The sequence below is a fragment of the Trachypithecus francoisi genome, unplaced genomic scaffold (assembly GCF_009764315.1).
Source record: "Trachypithecus francoisi isolate TF-2019V2 unplaced genomic scaffold, Tfra_2.0 Lachesis_group15, whole genome shotgun sequence".
NCBI lineage: Eukaryota > Metazoa > Chordata > Mammalia > Primates > Cercopithecidae > Trachypithecus > Trachypithecus francoisi.
The window spans coordinates 52,870,523-52,887,654 of record NW_022681460.1 but is presented as its reverse complement, the minus strand read 5'-3'; the positions used below and the strand labels follow the sequence as shown (position 1 = coordinate 52,887,654).

The 17,132-nt window shown below is 42.3% G+C and overlaps 1 protein-coding gene across 9 annotated transcripts in view; it reads right to left on the bottom strand.

Annotated features, from left to right (window-relative positions):
• ARMC2 (armadillo repeat containing 2) overlaps positions 1-17,132 on the bottom strand; it is a 126,533-nt gene that overhangs the window by 83,535 nt on the left and 25,866 nt on the right. For all 9 annotated transcript variants that reach the window (XM_033234791.1, XM_033234794.1, XM_033234797.1 and 6 more), the window contains one exon: positions 15,033-15,240. In XM_033234791.1, the coding sequence (XP_033090682.1) occupies positions 15,033-15,240 (208 nt within the window). The remainder of the gene's footprint in view (positions 1-15,032; positions 15,241-17,132) is intronic.

The following is a 17,132-nucleotide window of genomic DNA, read 5'->3' as shown; positions in this document are numbered from 1 at the left end:
AACCATCATTCTCAGCAAACCAGCACAAGAACAGAAAACCAAACACTGCATGTTCTCACTCATAAGTGGGAGCTGAACAATGAGAACACATGGACACAGGGAGGGGAACATCACACACTGGGGCCTGTTGGGGGGTGGGGAGCTAGGGGAGGGATAGCATTAGGAGAAATACCTAATGTAGATGATGGGCTGATGTGCGCAGGAAACCACCATGGCACGCGTATACCTATGTAACAAACTGCACATTCTGCACATGTATCCCAGAACTTAAAGTATAATTTTAAAAAGATAATAATAATGTTAGAAAAAAAAAAGAGCACAGGACTGGGATTAACTGCTGTTCTATGTGATCCCTATGGTGTGGAGGGTATGTGTAGGCTCTGAACCCAAGCTGCCTGAGTTTGGGTCGTGGGTCTAACTTTTATTGGCACTGTGACCTTGGGCAAATTACTTGGCTTTGGTTTCTTCATCACTAAAAAAAAAAAAAAATTTTTTTTAACCAGAGATGGGGGCCTTGCTATGTTGACCAGGCTGGTCTAAAACTCCTAGTCTCAAGCAATCCTCCCATCTTGGCCTCCCAAAGTGCTAGGATTGCCGGGTGTGAGCCACTGTGCTGAGCCTGGTTTCCTCATCTTAAATCGAATGCAGTGACTCTGCTTAGTACAGTGACTGATTTTGGAAGAACTTAATAAACTGAGATTAATTTTCTCTTTCCTTATGAGTCAATAATCACTAATCTAAGCAGTCCAGAGCCAAATCTTATTGAGTTAAAGAATGTGCATGGCATTGCCCTGATGAAGTTTAAAATCTACTCTGAGGAACTAAGGAACCACTGTTTTTCAATGGAAAAGTCTAACAGAGTTGTTAATAAAGTGCTAGAATGTGAAATTAAACAGATTGCAAGAACTAGAGGGTGCTAAGAAGGAAGTGATTAGTGAGTAGGAGAAGTGGACCACAAAATGGACCTTTAAAGAGTAAAAGTTGGCCAGCATGGTGGCCCACGACTGTAATGCCACCACTTTGGGAGGCCTAGGTGAGATGATCACTTGCGTCTAGGAGTTCAAGGAGCTCAAGACCAGCCTGGGCAATATGGCAAGACCTCCCTCTAAAAAAATTTTTATACTATCTAGCATAGTGGCACACAACTATAGCCCCAGGCACTTTGGAAGCTGAGGCAGGAGGATCGCTTGAGCCTAGAAGGTCGAGGCTGCAGTGAGCTGTGATTGTGCCATTGCATTCCAGCTTGGGTGACAGAGTGAGACCCTGTCTCAAAAATAATAATAGGCAGGGTGCAGTGGCGCACACCTGTAATCCCAGCACTTTGGGAGGCTGAGGCAGGTGGATCACTTGAGGTCAGGAGTTCAAGACTAGCCTGACCAACATGGTGAAACCCCATCTCTACTAAAAATACAAAAATTAGCCAGGCCTGGTGGCGGGTGCCTGTAATTCCAGCTACTCAGGAGGCTGAGGCAGGAGAATCGCTTGAACCCAGGGGGGCAGAAGTTGCAATAAGCCGAGATTGCATCACTTCACTCCAGCCTGGATGAAAGAGCAAGATTCTGCCTCAAAAAATAATAATAATATTAAAATAATAATAAAAGTTAAACCAGCAAATGACAACACTACTCCCAGAAGGGGAATAGCACAAGTGAAAATAAAGACAGGCATAAGCAGGCTGATACTGAGGGCAGGGGATAAGTGCCCAGGGCAAGTAAGACAGTCATAGAAGGTTTCTAGTGAGAAGTATTGGGAACAGTTGCCCCACACTATGGGTTGAGTAAATGAATCTGATTTGACAGGCAATAAGGAACTGTCATAGGTTCTTATACAAGGAAGTGATGGGATTTGGGGGTGTGCGATGATGGGAGTATTTAGGAGACTTGGAGAGGATGAACAAGGACTAATCTGAGGGTGACAGTGGAACTGGAGAAGAAAGAACACATTCAAGAGGTTCTACAAATCAAGGGTTGGCAGGATTTCAGGCAGAGGAAAGAACAGAATGTAGCCCTGGAGGAATAGGATAGCAGGGGAAGCCTACCAGGGTTTCCACACAGCCATAGAGCTGAAGTCCCATGGTAAGACTGAATGGGGAAGAGAAGCATCAAGAAAAGAAAATCACTCCGTTAAGGAGAAAAGGAAGAAGAGATGGACTTATGTACTCAACAGAAATCTGTTTTCCTGTAAACTCTACTCATTGGTCTTGGTTCTACTAATTGGAACTGCATGAAACAAATCTTTGTCCTTTTCCTTCTTGATAATCCTGCACATATTTAAAGATGTTGCATTCCCCACATAGAGTCATCGCCTATGGTTTAAATCCCATGGTTCAACCACTTACAGCTGTGTGACCTTGGGTAAGTTTTGTTTTCCTCATCTGTATAAGGGGGTGGTAAATAACACTATCCCCCAGTGTGAGACTGTTGTGAGGACTAAATGATAGGATGTGCAATTGGTTGGCACAGTTGCAGGCACAGGGTAAATAATCCATGTTTACTATTATGGTTGTGGTCATCGCTGACGTCATCAGCAAACTCCTCCAGTCCCTTCAACTGTTCTCACATGATACGGTTTTCAAATCTCTTCCAGGATACTCAGTTACTTGAAGTGAGTGTTTGCTTGTCTGGATTCCATTTAAAATCTGGAACCCAGCACTCAGCCAAAGGTAGTATTGCTTGAGGACAGAGAGATGTTCTAAGTAACACTTCAGCCTAAAATGACATCAGCGGTTTGGTGGCCACATCACAGTGGTGGGTGTCTCTAATCTTTTCCTGCATGTGCACTAAGGCAGATTTTCCCATCCAGATTGGGCCTTTGCTCATTCCTCCTAAATTCCACAGTGCTACATTTGGCAAAGCATTCCTGCCTATCAGATGTTTTTGGATCTTGATTCAGTCATCCAGCAAAATTGTTCTTCCTAGTTTCCTGCTCCATATTATTAAAGACTGTAATTATATATTTTTTGCAATGATTTTTCGTGTACCAAAAATAATTTCAGAAATTATTTCTTAAAGCTCCTCTGTGAAATTCTTCATAGAGGCAGATCGGCACTGTTTTGTTCGTTAGGATATCTTAATCGACAAATAACAAAACCTAATTTTAATGGATTTAAACAATAAACGGAACTTATTGACTCACATAACCCGAATGTGGACAGGTAGGGTGGGTTTTAGGCATGGTGCAATCAGACCTTTGGCTGCATCTTTCTACGATTCTCTTAGCCCTGCCTTTCCCTCAGTTCCAGCTGTAACCAGGGTGGAGTTCTGATGAAAGCAAAATGGGTAGAGCATTCCCAGGCCTCTCTTCCTCAGTCTACATGTTTAAGAGCAATAGCAAAGTCTTCTCTTGCAATCAGTGAGGAGGGTCCTACATTTCACTCTGAACAGCCAGAACCCATCTGTGGCTATGGCAATGCTATACACGGACTGACTTGAGTTACCACTGCCCATCCATGAGTCAATCATGTGGAAAATATCTACTTCTGGACCACATGCACCCCAAAGAAATACAAGTATATTTCTTTAAAAATACTATAAAATTAGCCAGGGATGGTGGCTCATGCCTGTAACTACAGCACTTTGGGAGGCTGAGGTAGGCGAATCATTTGAGGTCAGGAGTTCAAGACCAGCCTAGCCAACATGGCGAAACCACATCTCTACTAAAAATACAAAAGTTAGCTGGTGTGGTGGCGTGCACCTGTAATCCCAGCTACTCGGGAGGCTGAGGCAGGAGAATCGCTTAAGCCTGGGAGGCGGAGGTTGCAGTGAGCCAAGATTGCACCACTGCACTCTAGCCTGGGCAAGAGAGCGAGACTCTGTCTCAAAAAAAAAAAAAAAAAAAACTAAAAAATTCAGATTTTGCTGTAATTCTGACAGTTGTTCTAATTATTATGACTAAGGTTCCTTAGTCAGAGGTTAGCAAGCTTTTTCCCTAAAGAGCTAGATAATATATGCTGCATACTTTGTAGGCCAAGTGGGAAAATCCAGGTACTACGTGGCTACATTTGCAACCATTAAAAATGTAATGATTTTTAAAAGTATATAAACCATTCTTAGCTCAAGGGCTGTAAAAAAGAAAAACAAAACAAACAAACAAAAACCAGATGGATGGCCAGATTTCGCTCCTGGGCTGTAGTTTGTCTGTTTGTTTGTTTTGAGACAGTCTTGCTCTGTCGCCCAGGCTGTAGTGCAGTGGTGTGATCTCTGCTCACTGCAACCTTTACCTCCCAGGCTCAAATGATTTCCTGCCACAGCCTCCCAAGTAGTTGGGATTACAGGCATATGCCACCACACCTGGCTAATTTTTGGATTTTTAGTAGAGATGGGGCTTCACCATGTTGGCCAAGTGGGTCTCGAACTTCCAACCACAGCTGATTGGCCCACCTTGGCCTCCCAATGTGCTGGGATTACAGGCGTGAGCCACCAGACCTGGCTGGCTGTAGTTTATTCCTACTTTAGAGGAATAAACAAATATTAAGAAGTAGATTAAATAGAAGGATTTGGAATGTTTAAAAAGTCAATAAATTTATTTCCACTTTGGAAAAAACGACATGCAAGGAAATTATAAAGGATGCTTATGGGTAAGAGAAAATTTAGCAACTTTTGAACTAAACTTATCCTTGCCATAAGAAAAAGACACTTCATTTTTCAAACTAGATTCAAGTTGTGTAGGTTCAAGGTAGTAAATGTTTTAGGCTTTGTGGCCACACAGTTTCTGTCATAAGTACTCAACTCTTGCTGGAAGATGGCCATGGACAATAGGTAAATGATGAGTGTGGTTGTGTTCCAATACAGTTGTATTTACAAAAACAGGGAATGGGCTGGATTTAGCTCATGGGCCTTAGTTTGCCGATCCTGCTTTATAGTCTCTTCAATACTTCGACTGCAATTTGGTAATACCAACGGAGGGGTGGACAACGGAGGGAGGGTCCCCTCAGCATGTTTCATAGCCTAAAGCACCAGATATACAGTTTCCAGACAGATTATCACTTTTTCTTTTCTTTTTTTGTGTGTGATGGAGTCTCACTCTGTCACCCAGGCTGGAGCGCAGGGGTGCGATCTCAGCTTACTGTAACCTCTGCATCCTGGGTCCAAGCAATTCTCCTGTCTCAGCCTCCCAAGTAGCTGGGACTACACCCGGCTAATTTTTTTGCATTTTTGGTAGAAATGGGGTTTCACCATGTTGGACAGGCTGGTCTTGAATTCCTAACCTCGGCCTCCCGAAGTGCTGAGATCACAGGTGTGAGTCACCGCGTCCAGCCAGATTATCACTTTTTCTTAATTACTAAACTTAAACACTCTACTTAAACAGCTATACAGAAACACTTGAAATTAAAGGACATGGTTTTAAAGGGATGTCTGTAAGATCAAAATTTTAAGAAAGTCCTCCAAGGTACTTAATAGTGTTGGCTTGGGCACAAGACTAAAATACACACACACACACACACACACACACCTTGGCACCTTTTTCAATAATCACTAACTGGTTATTACTGAAGTTCTATATATATATATACACAATTAGATATATTGCTTTGTCGCTATCCATGTTAGCTTAACTTAGTTAACCTTAAATTCCCTTAGCTTAAGAGTAAAGGCTCATGGTTTCATACTCCCCTTAACATTCAAAGCCCCACAGTTTCAAGGCACTGCATGTGAAAAGCCCTTGTAACTTGTCAGTGCTGCATCTGGGAGGACTTCGTTCAGTACAGGGAGCTGTGGCTGTGACTGGCCTCTTCTGCAGCATGCTACTGTGGTAACCAGTGCGATGCAGGGTTCCATCTCTGCTTTCCATTCTGAATGCCTGGTGCCGTGCTCCCCTCACCTTATGCTAGAACTGCTGCAACCGCTTCCCAATGGCTTCCTTTGTCCCAGGCTCTCCTCTCCCCATTCGTCCTTCACCTAACTGACAGCGAAAGTCACCTCTCAGTGGTGCACCTTTATTTAAACAATGGACCCACATGCCTGGGAGTGGCATTGAAGGCCATCTGTCATGTGTCCCTAACTTCCCTTCCAGACCCGCTGCTCAGTGCTATGGCTTGCAGCCTCAGGATGCCTCCTGCCACGTCAAATCCCACCTCTGGCTTATGCTCCTCCTTTAGCCAAGAACACAGTGCTCCATCCCTCACGAAAGTCAGCCTTCAAAATGTACCCCCAAATCCCAACTACTCTAGGAATTTTCCCTTGATCCTCAAGTCAGAATTAGCTGCTCTAACCTCTAAACTCTCAGGATACCTTCTTTCAGTTCCCCTTTCATTCCTCCAGCATTTGAGTTCATCTTTGAACAGTGCTTCGAGACCTCATGTGTGCATTCAAAGCACTTGGAGTTCTTATAAAAATGCAGATTCTAATTTGGTAAGTCTCGGGACCGAGGTTCTGCATTTCTTTTTTTTTTTTTTTTTTTTGAGACGGAGTCTCGCTCTGTCGCCCAGGCTGGAGTGCAGTGGCCGGATCTCAGCTCACTGCAAGCTCCGCCTCCCGGGTTTACGCCATTCTCTCGCCTCAGCCTCCCGAGTAGCTGGGACTACAGGCGCCCGCCATCTCGCCCGGCTAATTTTTTGTATCTTTTTAGTAGAGACGGGGTTTCACAGTGTTAGCCAGGATGGTCTCGATCTCCTGACCTCGTGATCCGCCCGTCTCGGCCTCCCAAAGTGCTGGGATTACAGGCTTGAGCCACCGCGCCCGGCCGGTTCTGCATTTCTAACAAGCTCCCAGAGGATGCTGATGCTGCTGGTCCAGGGAACATACTTGAGAAGCAAGGCCTGACATGCTGGTAAGCTCCTCATGGACAGGGTCAACTCCTCTATCTTCCAAACCCTCAGCACAGGGCACTGCTTACCAGGAAATGCTTATCGGACAGAAACAACAAGGGCCTCTACAAAATCAGGCCAATGTCTTGTCTTTTCCAAATGGAAAGTTTCTCAGCCACATTGCTCTTAATTTTTTAAAAGAATAATGACTTGTTTTTGAAAAAATGATATATTTATTATCTTTAAAGGCCAGGCAATATAATAAAGTACAAAGAAGATTTTAAAAAAATTATCCAGGATCCCACCACCCAGAAATAAACATCATAATATGTGGTCAACACCATTCCAGACATATTTCTGCATAAGTTCAAAGGAAAAGATAGAAGAATGAAAGAACAGAAGGGCAGGAGGGAGGGCAGGTCAATGTATACATATAAACGGAATCACACCATACATGTTACTGTAGCGAAAAAGCATTAAGTATAAATTTTGCTTGAACTTAACAGAGAAACAGAAATTGAGGTGAAACTGAAGGAACTGTAGAACTTCAGATGAATGGGTCTTCACAAAGAAATAATAGTTTCTTTTTTTTTTTTTTTTTTTTTTTTTTTTTGAGACGGAGTCTCGCTCTGTCGCCGGGGCTGGAGTGCAGTGGCCGGATCTCAGCTCACTGCAAGCTCCGCCTCCCGGGTTTACGCCATTCTCCTGCCTCAGCCTCCCGAGTAGCTGGGACTACAGGCGCTGCCACCTTGCCCGGCTAGTTTTTGGTATTTTTTAGTAGAGACGGGGTTTCACCGTGTTAGCCAGGATGGTCTCGATCTCCTGACCTCGTGATCCGCCCGTCTCGGCCTCCCAAAGTGCTGGGATTACAAGCTTGAGCCACCGCGCCCGGCCAAGAAATAATAGTTTCTAAAAGATCTCTCTAAAGTTAAGAAAAAAGTAATGAAAAACATTAGGATGCTGAAATCATTATTTTTTCAAGTATATATTTCAATTTCAGACTTTAGCTACTGACAAATCTATTCCCCATTATGAAAATAAAGAAACCAGTACTCACACTTCCTCCCAAGTACTGGTTTTGGTTATTTATATTACTACCACATCGTCAAGGTTTCTTTTCCATAACCAGAGTTGTTTAGTTTTAATCCAATACGAAAACAAAATCATTACTGTACTCACCATGAATGCTTTTACCATAGCTTCTTCATTTCTAGGTTTTGAATTCTGACTCATCACTTTGTTGTCTACAAGTTTTCTGGAAAGTGCATGGGTAGTATATTCCCTCAGTTCATTCATATTGAAAGTGTCTATCTGTTGCCTCTGTACAATTTGACTGGCAATACAATTCTTCAGTTACCCCTTATTATACTCAGGACTTCATAGACATTACTGCCTTCTGGCACTGAGTGATTCTTTAAGAAAACCAGGGGCCAGCCTGCCACCTTCTCCTTTTATGTGACTTGTTCATTCAGCCAGGAAGGCCATAGGAAACTGTCTTCATTTGCCCGCCCAATCAACAATTATTCACTGAGTGTGTACTATGTACTGGGTAGTGTTCTAGTGCTGAGCACTGGTGGAAATGTCTTAGTGTGGATTATTCCATATCAAATTTTCTTAGAATACCATGTGTCCATTTGAGTTTCAGATTTAAGTATTTGTTCCAGAAAGTTTTCTTCTATTGTATCTTAATATTTTTCTTCTTTCTGCTCTGATCTCTTCCATTCTTCATGAGTTGTTGTGAATATTAAATGACTTAATATATGTAAAGCACTTAGAAAAGTGTCTGACAATTCACTGTAAGATAGTGTTACCAGAGCAAGTGAAGGAAGAGAATTATCTTCTCCAGGAAAACAAGTTTCATTCTTCCATATCTATCTCAACAATCATTTTCATAGCTGTATTATTACTCATTTCTTTTTGTATAATTTCTTCTAGCCAGTCCACCATGTCCTATTGTATTTTCAGCTGTTTTATTCTAATTTTTTATTCCTAATGTGGCTTTCCTCTTGATACATTTTTCTTTCATTTCGTTTTTGCGTACTGTAAACTTATTTTTCATCTCCTTATGTGGGCTCATAATCTATAATTTAAATTCTTATAACCCAAAGAACAGTGTTTTTTTTCCTTTTTTTTTTTGAGATGGAGTCTCACTCTGTCACCCAGGCTGGAGTGCAGTGGCGTGATCTCGGCTCACTGCAAGCTCTGCCTCCAGGGTTCACACCATTCTCCTGCCTCAACCTCCCGAGTAGCTGGGACTACAGGCGCCCGTCACTATGCTCGGCTAATTTTTTTTGTATTTTTGGTAGAGACGGGGTTTCACTGTGTTAGCCAGGATGGTCTCGATTTCTTGACCTCATGATCCACCCGCCTCGCCCTCCCAAAGTGTTGGGATTACAGGTGTGAGCCACCACACCTGGACCTTTTTTTAAGAGAATGATCACGTTATCTATAATTTCTCCGAGACTATGGAAAATTGTTTGTTTTTGGAGGGTAATACCTTTTGTGATCTACTTCCTTCATTTGTCTTTTGCTATGTTCCTTATACATCTAAGCTTGAGTCCCACACTGATTCCTGTCTTAATAGTATTTATCTTTAAACAGAGCCATTTATTTATTGACACTGAATAGGATCCATAGAGAGCGCGAACGATGGTATTCTGTAGCTTAAACTTTAGTTCATTTTCTTAAACTTGCAATCACCAAATCCATTACCTTTGCTGACCTGGGAGTGTATGTTCCCTTGGTTTGTGTGGAGCAGGTCATTGTGATGCACAGAAAAGCCCTTTCACATGCTGGGCTCCTTAAATTCTAATGTATCAAGCCCCTCCCCCCAAACACACATACACACACACAAACTAGCTGGCTCACATGTAACCAGGAGTGTCTGTCATCCTCAGCTCCATCCTCTCCCTCATTTCATGATCTGGATCTTGAATGGAGTCCTTACACAGGGCATATTCCCTGCTCCCACAGCCTGCCCACATCGTTAGATCTCATCTCTTTAATCAAATATTGAGTACACCTTTCTAAATTAAGAGACTCACTTTTAGTGAAATCTGTTTCTTGCTTAAGGTTTGAGAAGGTATGTGTCCACTTTCAAATTACCCGTTGTTATCATCTAGATTTCTTTTTTTTTTTTTTTGGAGACGGAGTCTCGCTCTGTCGCCCAGGCTGGAGTGCAGTGGCCGGATCTCAGCTCACTGCAAGCTCCGCCTCCCGGATTTACACCATTCTCCTGCCTCAACCTCCCGAGTAGCTGGGATTACAGGCGCCCACCACCTCGCCCGGCTAGTTTTTTGTATTTTTTAGTAGAGACGGGGTTTCACCGTGTTAGCCAGGATGGTCTCGATCTCCTGACCTCGTGATCCGCCCGTCTCGGCCTCCCAAAGTGCTGGGATTACAGGCTTGAGCCACTGCGCCCGGCCCTATCATCTAGATTTCTTAGGGTCTGGAAGGCTAACTAGATTCTTATGAATGCAATGGTCCAAGTAACAAAACCTAATCTAAAGTATCACAAACTCTCCCGGAAGGAAGGAAGGAAGGAAGGAAGGGGGAGGGAGGGAGGGGAGAAGAGAGAGAGAAGAAAAGAAAGAAGAAAGACAAAGAAAGAGAAAGGAGAGAGAGGGCGAGAGAAAGAGAAAAAGAAAAGAAAAGGAAAGAAAAGAAAAAAGAGAGAAAGAAAGAAAGAAAAAAAGAAAGGAAGGAAGGAAAGAAGGAAAGGAAAGAAGGAAGGAGAAAGAAAGAAAGAGAAAGAAAGAAAGAAGGAAAGAAGGAAAGAAAAGAAAAGAAAGAAAGAAAGAAAGAGAAAGAAAGAAAGAAAGAAAGAAAGAAAGGAAGGAAAGAAAAGAAAGAGAAGAAAGAAAGAAGGAAAGAAAGAGCGGGCAAGCCAGCCATGATGGCTCATGCCTGTAATCGCAGCACTTTGGGAGGCTGAGGTGGGCAGCTCACAAGGTCAGGAGATCAAGACCATCCTGGCCAACATGGTGAAACCCCATCTCTACTAAAAATACAAAAATTAGCTTGGCGTGGTGGTGCATGCCTGTAATCCCATCTACTCAGCAGGCTGAGGCAGGAGAATCACTTGAACCAGGGAGGCGGAGGTTGCAGTGAGCCAAGATCATGCCACTGCACGCCATCCTGGCGACAGAGCTAGACTCCGTAAAAAAAAAAAAAAAAAAAAAAGGAAGGAAGGAAGGAGAGAGAAGAAAAGAAAAAGAAAGGAAGGAAGGGGAAAGAAAAAGGAACATACTGGCTCACAAAACAGTATTCTACAATATTGATGTGGTGACTTCAGGCACAGCTGGATCTAGAGGTTTATATGTCATCCTTGAACTTGATCATTATATTCATTCCTTGTTTTTTTTGTTTATATACCGCTTCCCTCTCAGAACCTTTCTCCATAAGGCTGTGGAAAGGCCACTGTCAGCTCCAAGACCACATCATCTTTATAGTTTGTGAACCTGGAGAGAGAGCACTTTCCCCAAAGGCCTTGGTGAAAGTCCCATGGAGGAATGCAACCAGCCTGGCTTGGATCATGTGCCCATCTCTGAATCAGCTGCTGTAGCTGGGGCTGGTGAACTCTCATTAGCCAGCCCTGGGCCACATAACCATCCCTGGGAGGGACACAGGGAAGACAGAGCTAGCCTTTCTCCAAATATGGATTGAGCAGGATTTATTACACAATGCAAGCAGGCCTGTTTGTCAGGCAGACAACAAACATCAAGCTCATACTGCAGCGCAAAGTTTGCTTCATGTTGTGTAGTTCAGGGTCATAGCCATTTTTTTGTTTCATTGATGAAATTTACTTGTCTGTTTTTCATTCTTTGCTGCTTTCATTGAATTACTAGAGAATGCCTTTGTACCTTTAACCAGAAGCCCTCTTTTCTTGTTTTTTATTCCAACAATACTAAGAGCACTTGATAGGTTATTAGTAAGGCTTTCAAGCCTTAGTCATCATTGCACAACCTACAGTGAGGGCTAGAAGGAGATGGCAGTAAAAGAGCAGAGTTATTTCCATTTTATACATTAGAAAACTGAGCCCCTGAAAGTGTTAACAGACTTGCCACATACAGCTAAATCAAGTGGCTGAGAGAGAATCAACCCTAAGTCCAGAGATTCTGGCTCCTCAGGAAGAGTCCCTGACTCTCCAAAACAATTGGCTGCTCTTGGGCTTTCCTCCTGAAGATCACATTTCCAAACCATGACAGTTTGAACATTTACACAGAAAGCCTTAAAAGATTTTTCAAGCAGGTAAAGAGATTCATCTGCTTTGAAAGAGATTCCATGGATGGATGGATGGATGGATGGATGGATGGATGGATAGATGGGTAAATGGGTAGGTGGATAGGTGAATGAATAGGCGAGTGAATGGATAAATGGGTGCATGGATAGGGGGATGGGTGGATGAATGGGTAGATGGGTATATGGATGTATGAATGGATGGATGGATGAATGGATGGGTGGATAGGTGGATGGACGGGTGGATAGGTGGATGGATGGGTGAATGGGTTGGATAGATGGGTAAATATATAGATGAGTGGATGGATGGATGGATGGATGGACAGATGGATAGATGGATGGATAGATGGATGAATGATGGATGGGTGGGTAGACAGATGGATGGGTGGATGGGTGGGCAGATGAGTGGATGAGTAGATGGGTGAATGGGTGGATGGATAGGTGGATAGGTGGATGAATGGGTGTGTGGGTGAATGTATGGGTAGATATGTCGATGGGTGGATGGGTGGATGGGTGGATGAATGGATGGAGCATACACACATTTTGTTAATGGCGGCGGCATTACTTTCAATCCATATAGTAATACAAAGCAAGTGATGGTGAAGTATTGCTGAGGAGCAAGTCTGCCAGACCTTAAATGAATCCCTAAACGGGCATATAGAGACTATTATAACTGGCACGAAGTTTGAGGATGACAGTTCCATAAGTGCTTGAGAGTGTGTTCTCTTTTGTAAAGTTAAATAGTCCTCTAAAATATTGTTTACAATGATACTTTGCTTAGCAAATCCTTTTTCCACCATAACCAGCATAAAGTTGAACTCCAGTCCATCCCATATCTGAATTATCCATATTTTAAATGAGAGTATACACTTACTGCAGTTTCATGGAAATAAAATGCTCCCTCCTCTCCCAGCCAGACAAACACACATCACCCAGGTGGCCACTCTCACACTGGACAAGCCTGCAACGTCCCCACACTAGGAGTGTGTCCTCACCCACTCTGTCCCCTTTCCACAGTCTACTTACACACTCCTTCTCAACCCTCCCTGCTCCTGCCAGCCCAGCTCACTGACAAGAGTCTTCATTTTCACTTTATGGTCTAAAGATGAAAAAATGTTAATTGAGGGTAGGGCTCTAGCATCAAAACTGGGAATACTCCATTGCATAGCAAAGATCGTTTCTTGGAATTAGTCACTTAAATGTTTACAAGAAACAATGATCAAGTGTCCCAGACTGATTCATTAATGTCATTAATGAAAGAATTGCTAAGAGTTTCCATTTTCTGGTTTGTTTTAATCCTACTATATAAACTTTTTTCTTTTTTGGCACCACTCCAACAAAATTCCACCCAATGATTAAAGGAGGTAGAGATTCATAAAGCAAAAATGTTACTGAAAGTTAACCTTGCCAGGGTACACTGCAAACTCAACTTAGACACAATCTTTATATGATGCAAAAGCCGTCCTAACAAAACACAAAGAAAACAATTAGCGCTGTTGCCAACGCCTCATAATTTTGGACAGTGAGGAAGAAGTGCTAACTGATTTGTCTTTTGCTGTTTGTGGGATAAAACATGTAACTGAAAATGCCCCTGACATTCCAGAATGAGGAAGACATAATGAACTCTGGCTTTCCAGATTATTCTGCCACATCTGAAGGTTTGCAAATAAACAAATTAAAAAACTCTTGTCTGGTTTTTCTAGTCAACTTTCATTACTGTAAGGATGGATGCAGCAAGATAAATGTTTCCTTTTTACTTAAATACTGAAAGAAACACAAGTTTTCCTGCTGCCTTTTATGTTTAAGCTCTGAGGTCCACAGCCTATTCTTATTCACCAACTGGAAACGATTTGTCTGCAATGGCCAGTTTGATGTTTTCTACTCAACTCCCAAAGTCCCAATTTGAAGTCGTTCTCTTCCACTTAAGGAGACATTTCATTTTTCCTTTAATTTAAAAAAATGTTCTGAATGCAAAACAACATTACAAGGACTACTAGGTTGCTTAATATAAATTCCGTGTGTGTGACACTCTTCAGGCTGTGTCAGCAGACAAGGTCGGTTCAGCTAAACAAGCTGCCAAGCAGCCACTTGGGGGAAAAGTTTTGAGCATGCTACATGTGTCGGAGCCAAAATCAGACCCAAAATCTAACGTTAGGGTAAGAGACACTTGATCTTAAAATGGCCCGTGGAATTTAATCTTGTTAAGCAAATCTGAACCGGGCAGTTATCCATGATGACCCAATGGAAAGTCCTAGAAAAAAATACCTTAAACTGAGTGACCTGTCCAGTTCAAGACATTCTGCCTCTCTTAGCATCATTACTGGCTGGGACTGGAAAACAGAGCCTGTTCTCTCCACTCTTTCCCCCATTCCAGCCACCAATTATTCAAGGTTTCTTCAGTAAAACACCAGGGTAAGAATTCACAGTCCAAACAGCAAGCATTTCTCCACAGATCCTGAATATGGTAGGAAGAATGATTCTCAAGGAAACCCTACCTAGGAACATGGTATGAAATAAAGTAATTCCCAGTCATTCATTTATGAGGGACTAATGGAGGGATCTCAAAGATAACTGAAATCTACAGGACTCTTCTGTTTTAGCCATTAGTTTGCAAAATAAATATTTAATCCAAGATCTACTGAAGAATAAAATAAGTGTCCACTCTTGCGGAGTTAAGGACAGTGAACTAACCCAAAGGGAGACAATAGGAGATTCCCGGCCATGCAAGAATCCCAAATAACACACAAAATGGAATGATTATCACTCAAGGGATGGCTAGAATAGTCCAACTAAATCTTATTCTGATAGTCCTACAGAAGCAGCACTGTGACAGTCATGAATAAAGGTTTTCTTGAGTATTACATAAGGAATGATATAAAATCAACTCGATTTGGCCATGAGAAGTAGTCTCTCCTATTCATGTACCCTTAACATAAAATTTGCTTATATAAAAGAGAAAAAGCAAACCAATCATCTATATAAGATACAGATGAAACCGGTAAATGATATCATTATCCTGACCAGAAAATTAAATAAAAAGAATACTGACCCTCCACTCTTGAGATGAGATGGTAAGGATGTTGTTCCTTTGAACATTTCTTGCTCCTTTATTTCACCGAAGCCTCCATCATAAGTTAGCTGAAGTGGGTGACTCTTTAAGTGGCAAATAGCATTTGATTTTGTTAAATAAATCCCATTTATTTTCACCACAGAGTCCCCCATCATAACTGTTTCTTTGGATTCCACTGTCTTCTTTGCTGTAATATAACCAAGAAAATGTTTTGTTATTCTTATTTTAGGAATCACTACCTTTCAATGTTATTTTTCAATCTAAGAATTTACATGATTTTAAAGTTATACATTGCTTATAATTAAGTCTGGAATTTTATGGCCAAAGCCTTTCTAAGCATACACAAGACCAGTATCTTAAGCCTAGCACCATCAATTCTGCAGGTAAACATGTATAGAATCTTATCTCTATCAGCTTAGAGTCTACTTGAAGGCAAACTCTTGACTTCAGGCTTATAAACTAACTAGTCCACAGAAGTACTCCTGTGTTCCATAACAGCAGCTCTTCCTCCTGAATTTGATCATGGAATTTTTCATTCAAAAAACATTTACTGAGTGGCTCCCCCATATCAAAGACTGTCCTATGCACTTGGTGTGCATCAAAACAGATCCCTGATCTCATAGGGCTTACATCCTAATAAACAGAAAACAAGCAATCACCATAATAAATAAGGTATACATCGTGTTATAAGATAATAAGTGCTATGGGAAAAAAGCAAAGTATAAAGTGGGGAAGGGTCAAGGGGATTAGGAATAGGGTGGGTACAGTAGGGTAGGGAGGACAAAACCTTTCTGGGATGAGGCATCCAGCCACCAGGGTCAGTATTTTGAGCAGAGAGACCAGCTGGTACAGAGGCCCCAAGGTAGGCTGAAGTGGGGGACTCTTCAGCACCCACTGTGCCTGGGGTGCTCAAGGAATAGCAGGAATGCAGTGTGCAAGGAGGCGAAGAGGAGGAGAGGTGATTAGAGGGGTGAGGGGTGGATGGTGGAGGCCTAGCCTAGTAGACCACTACTCTGCAATGGAAAGGAGAGGGCATTGAAACACACCTCTAAAGAGGGATAAGATAGAGTTGCAAGAAGACATCATTTTTGTTTATGACTCCAGATTCTTAGACATATAATAATATAGCACTTCCCTTATCAGCAAATCGGTATTAGGAATAGCTTAGTGTCTATGCTGCTACAAGGCTGTAGTCTGTGAGAAAACATTTTGTTAAAGGGGAAGAGAGTAAATCTCCCATAATACAGTGTGTGGGGGGTGGGGATGAGTTTCATGTAGAAAAATACCTACTGTTTTGCAAGATTTTTCAAAATGACTCAAGGTTTCCTTTCCTTTTCTGTACTTACTAAGAAACCAACAAACCAATAAAAACTAATAAGAACAAAACCACCTATTCTACCCCTCTGACCAAACTCCCTGCTTTCAAAACACTAAATTTTAAAACTGAAAGGAATCTTAGAGATTCTAGGCTTCTTATTTTTTTTTTCAGATGAGAAAATTGAGAATCCAAAGGTTAAATGACCTGAGGTCACAGGGAGAGCCAGGACCACAGGGTGGGAAGAACACAGGCTTTGGCTCAGACTTGGGTTTGAGTGCAGGCCCCCCTGAGCACCGGCTCTGTGATGTGGACGCTCAATACACACCACCTTCTGTGGTCCCCACCTCTTGGGGATGTGGTGAGATTTAAAATGATGTGGCCTAGTAAAGTGACTTATATGGTGCTAGCACACTCAAAACCTAGAAGTTATTGTCATTATGATGATTGGAACCCAAGAATCCTGACTTCTGGGCTAGGGCTCTCTCCATACCACCACACCACCTTCAATGACTTTACTACTGAATTATGAAGCACACATTCTGTTTCCGATTACAAAGTATTTTTAGCCTATCATTATCTTTTAGCATTCGTTTCTCTTATTCATTCACTCCCTGAATATTTATGAAGCTCCCACCACTATGTGCCAGGTGCTGTTCACTGCACAGATGAAGCCATGGTGAACAAGTCCTGGCCATCATGGAGCTTCTAGAAGGGAAACCCAACCATACCTATTGGTCGAGGAGCTACAACTGTCTATCCTC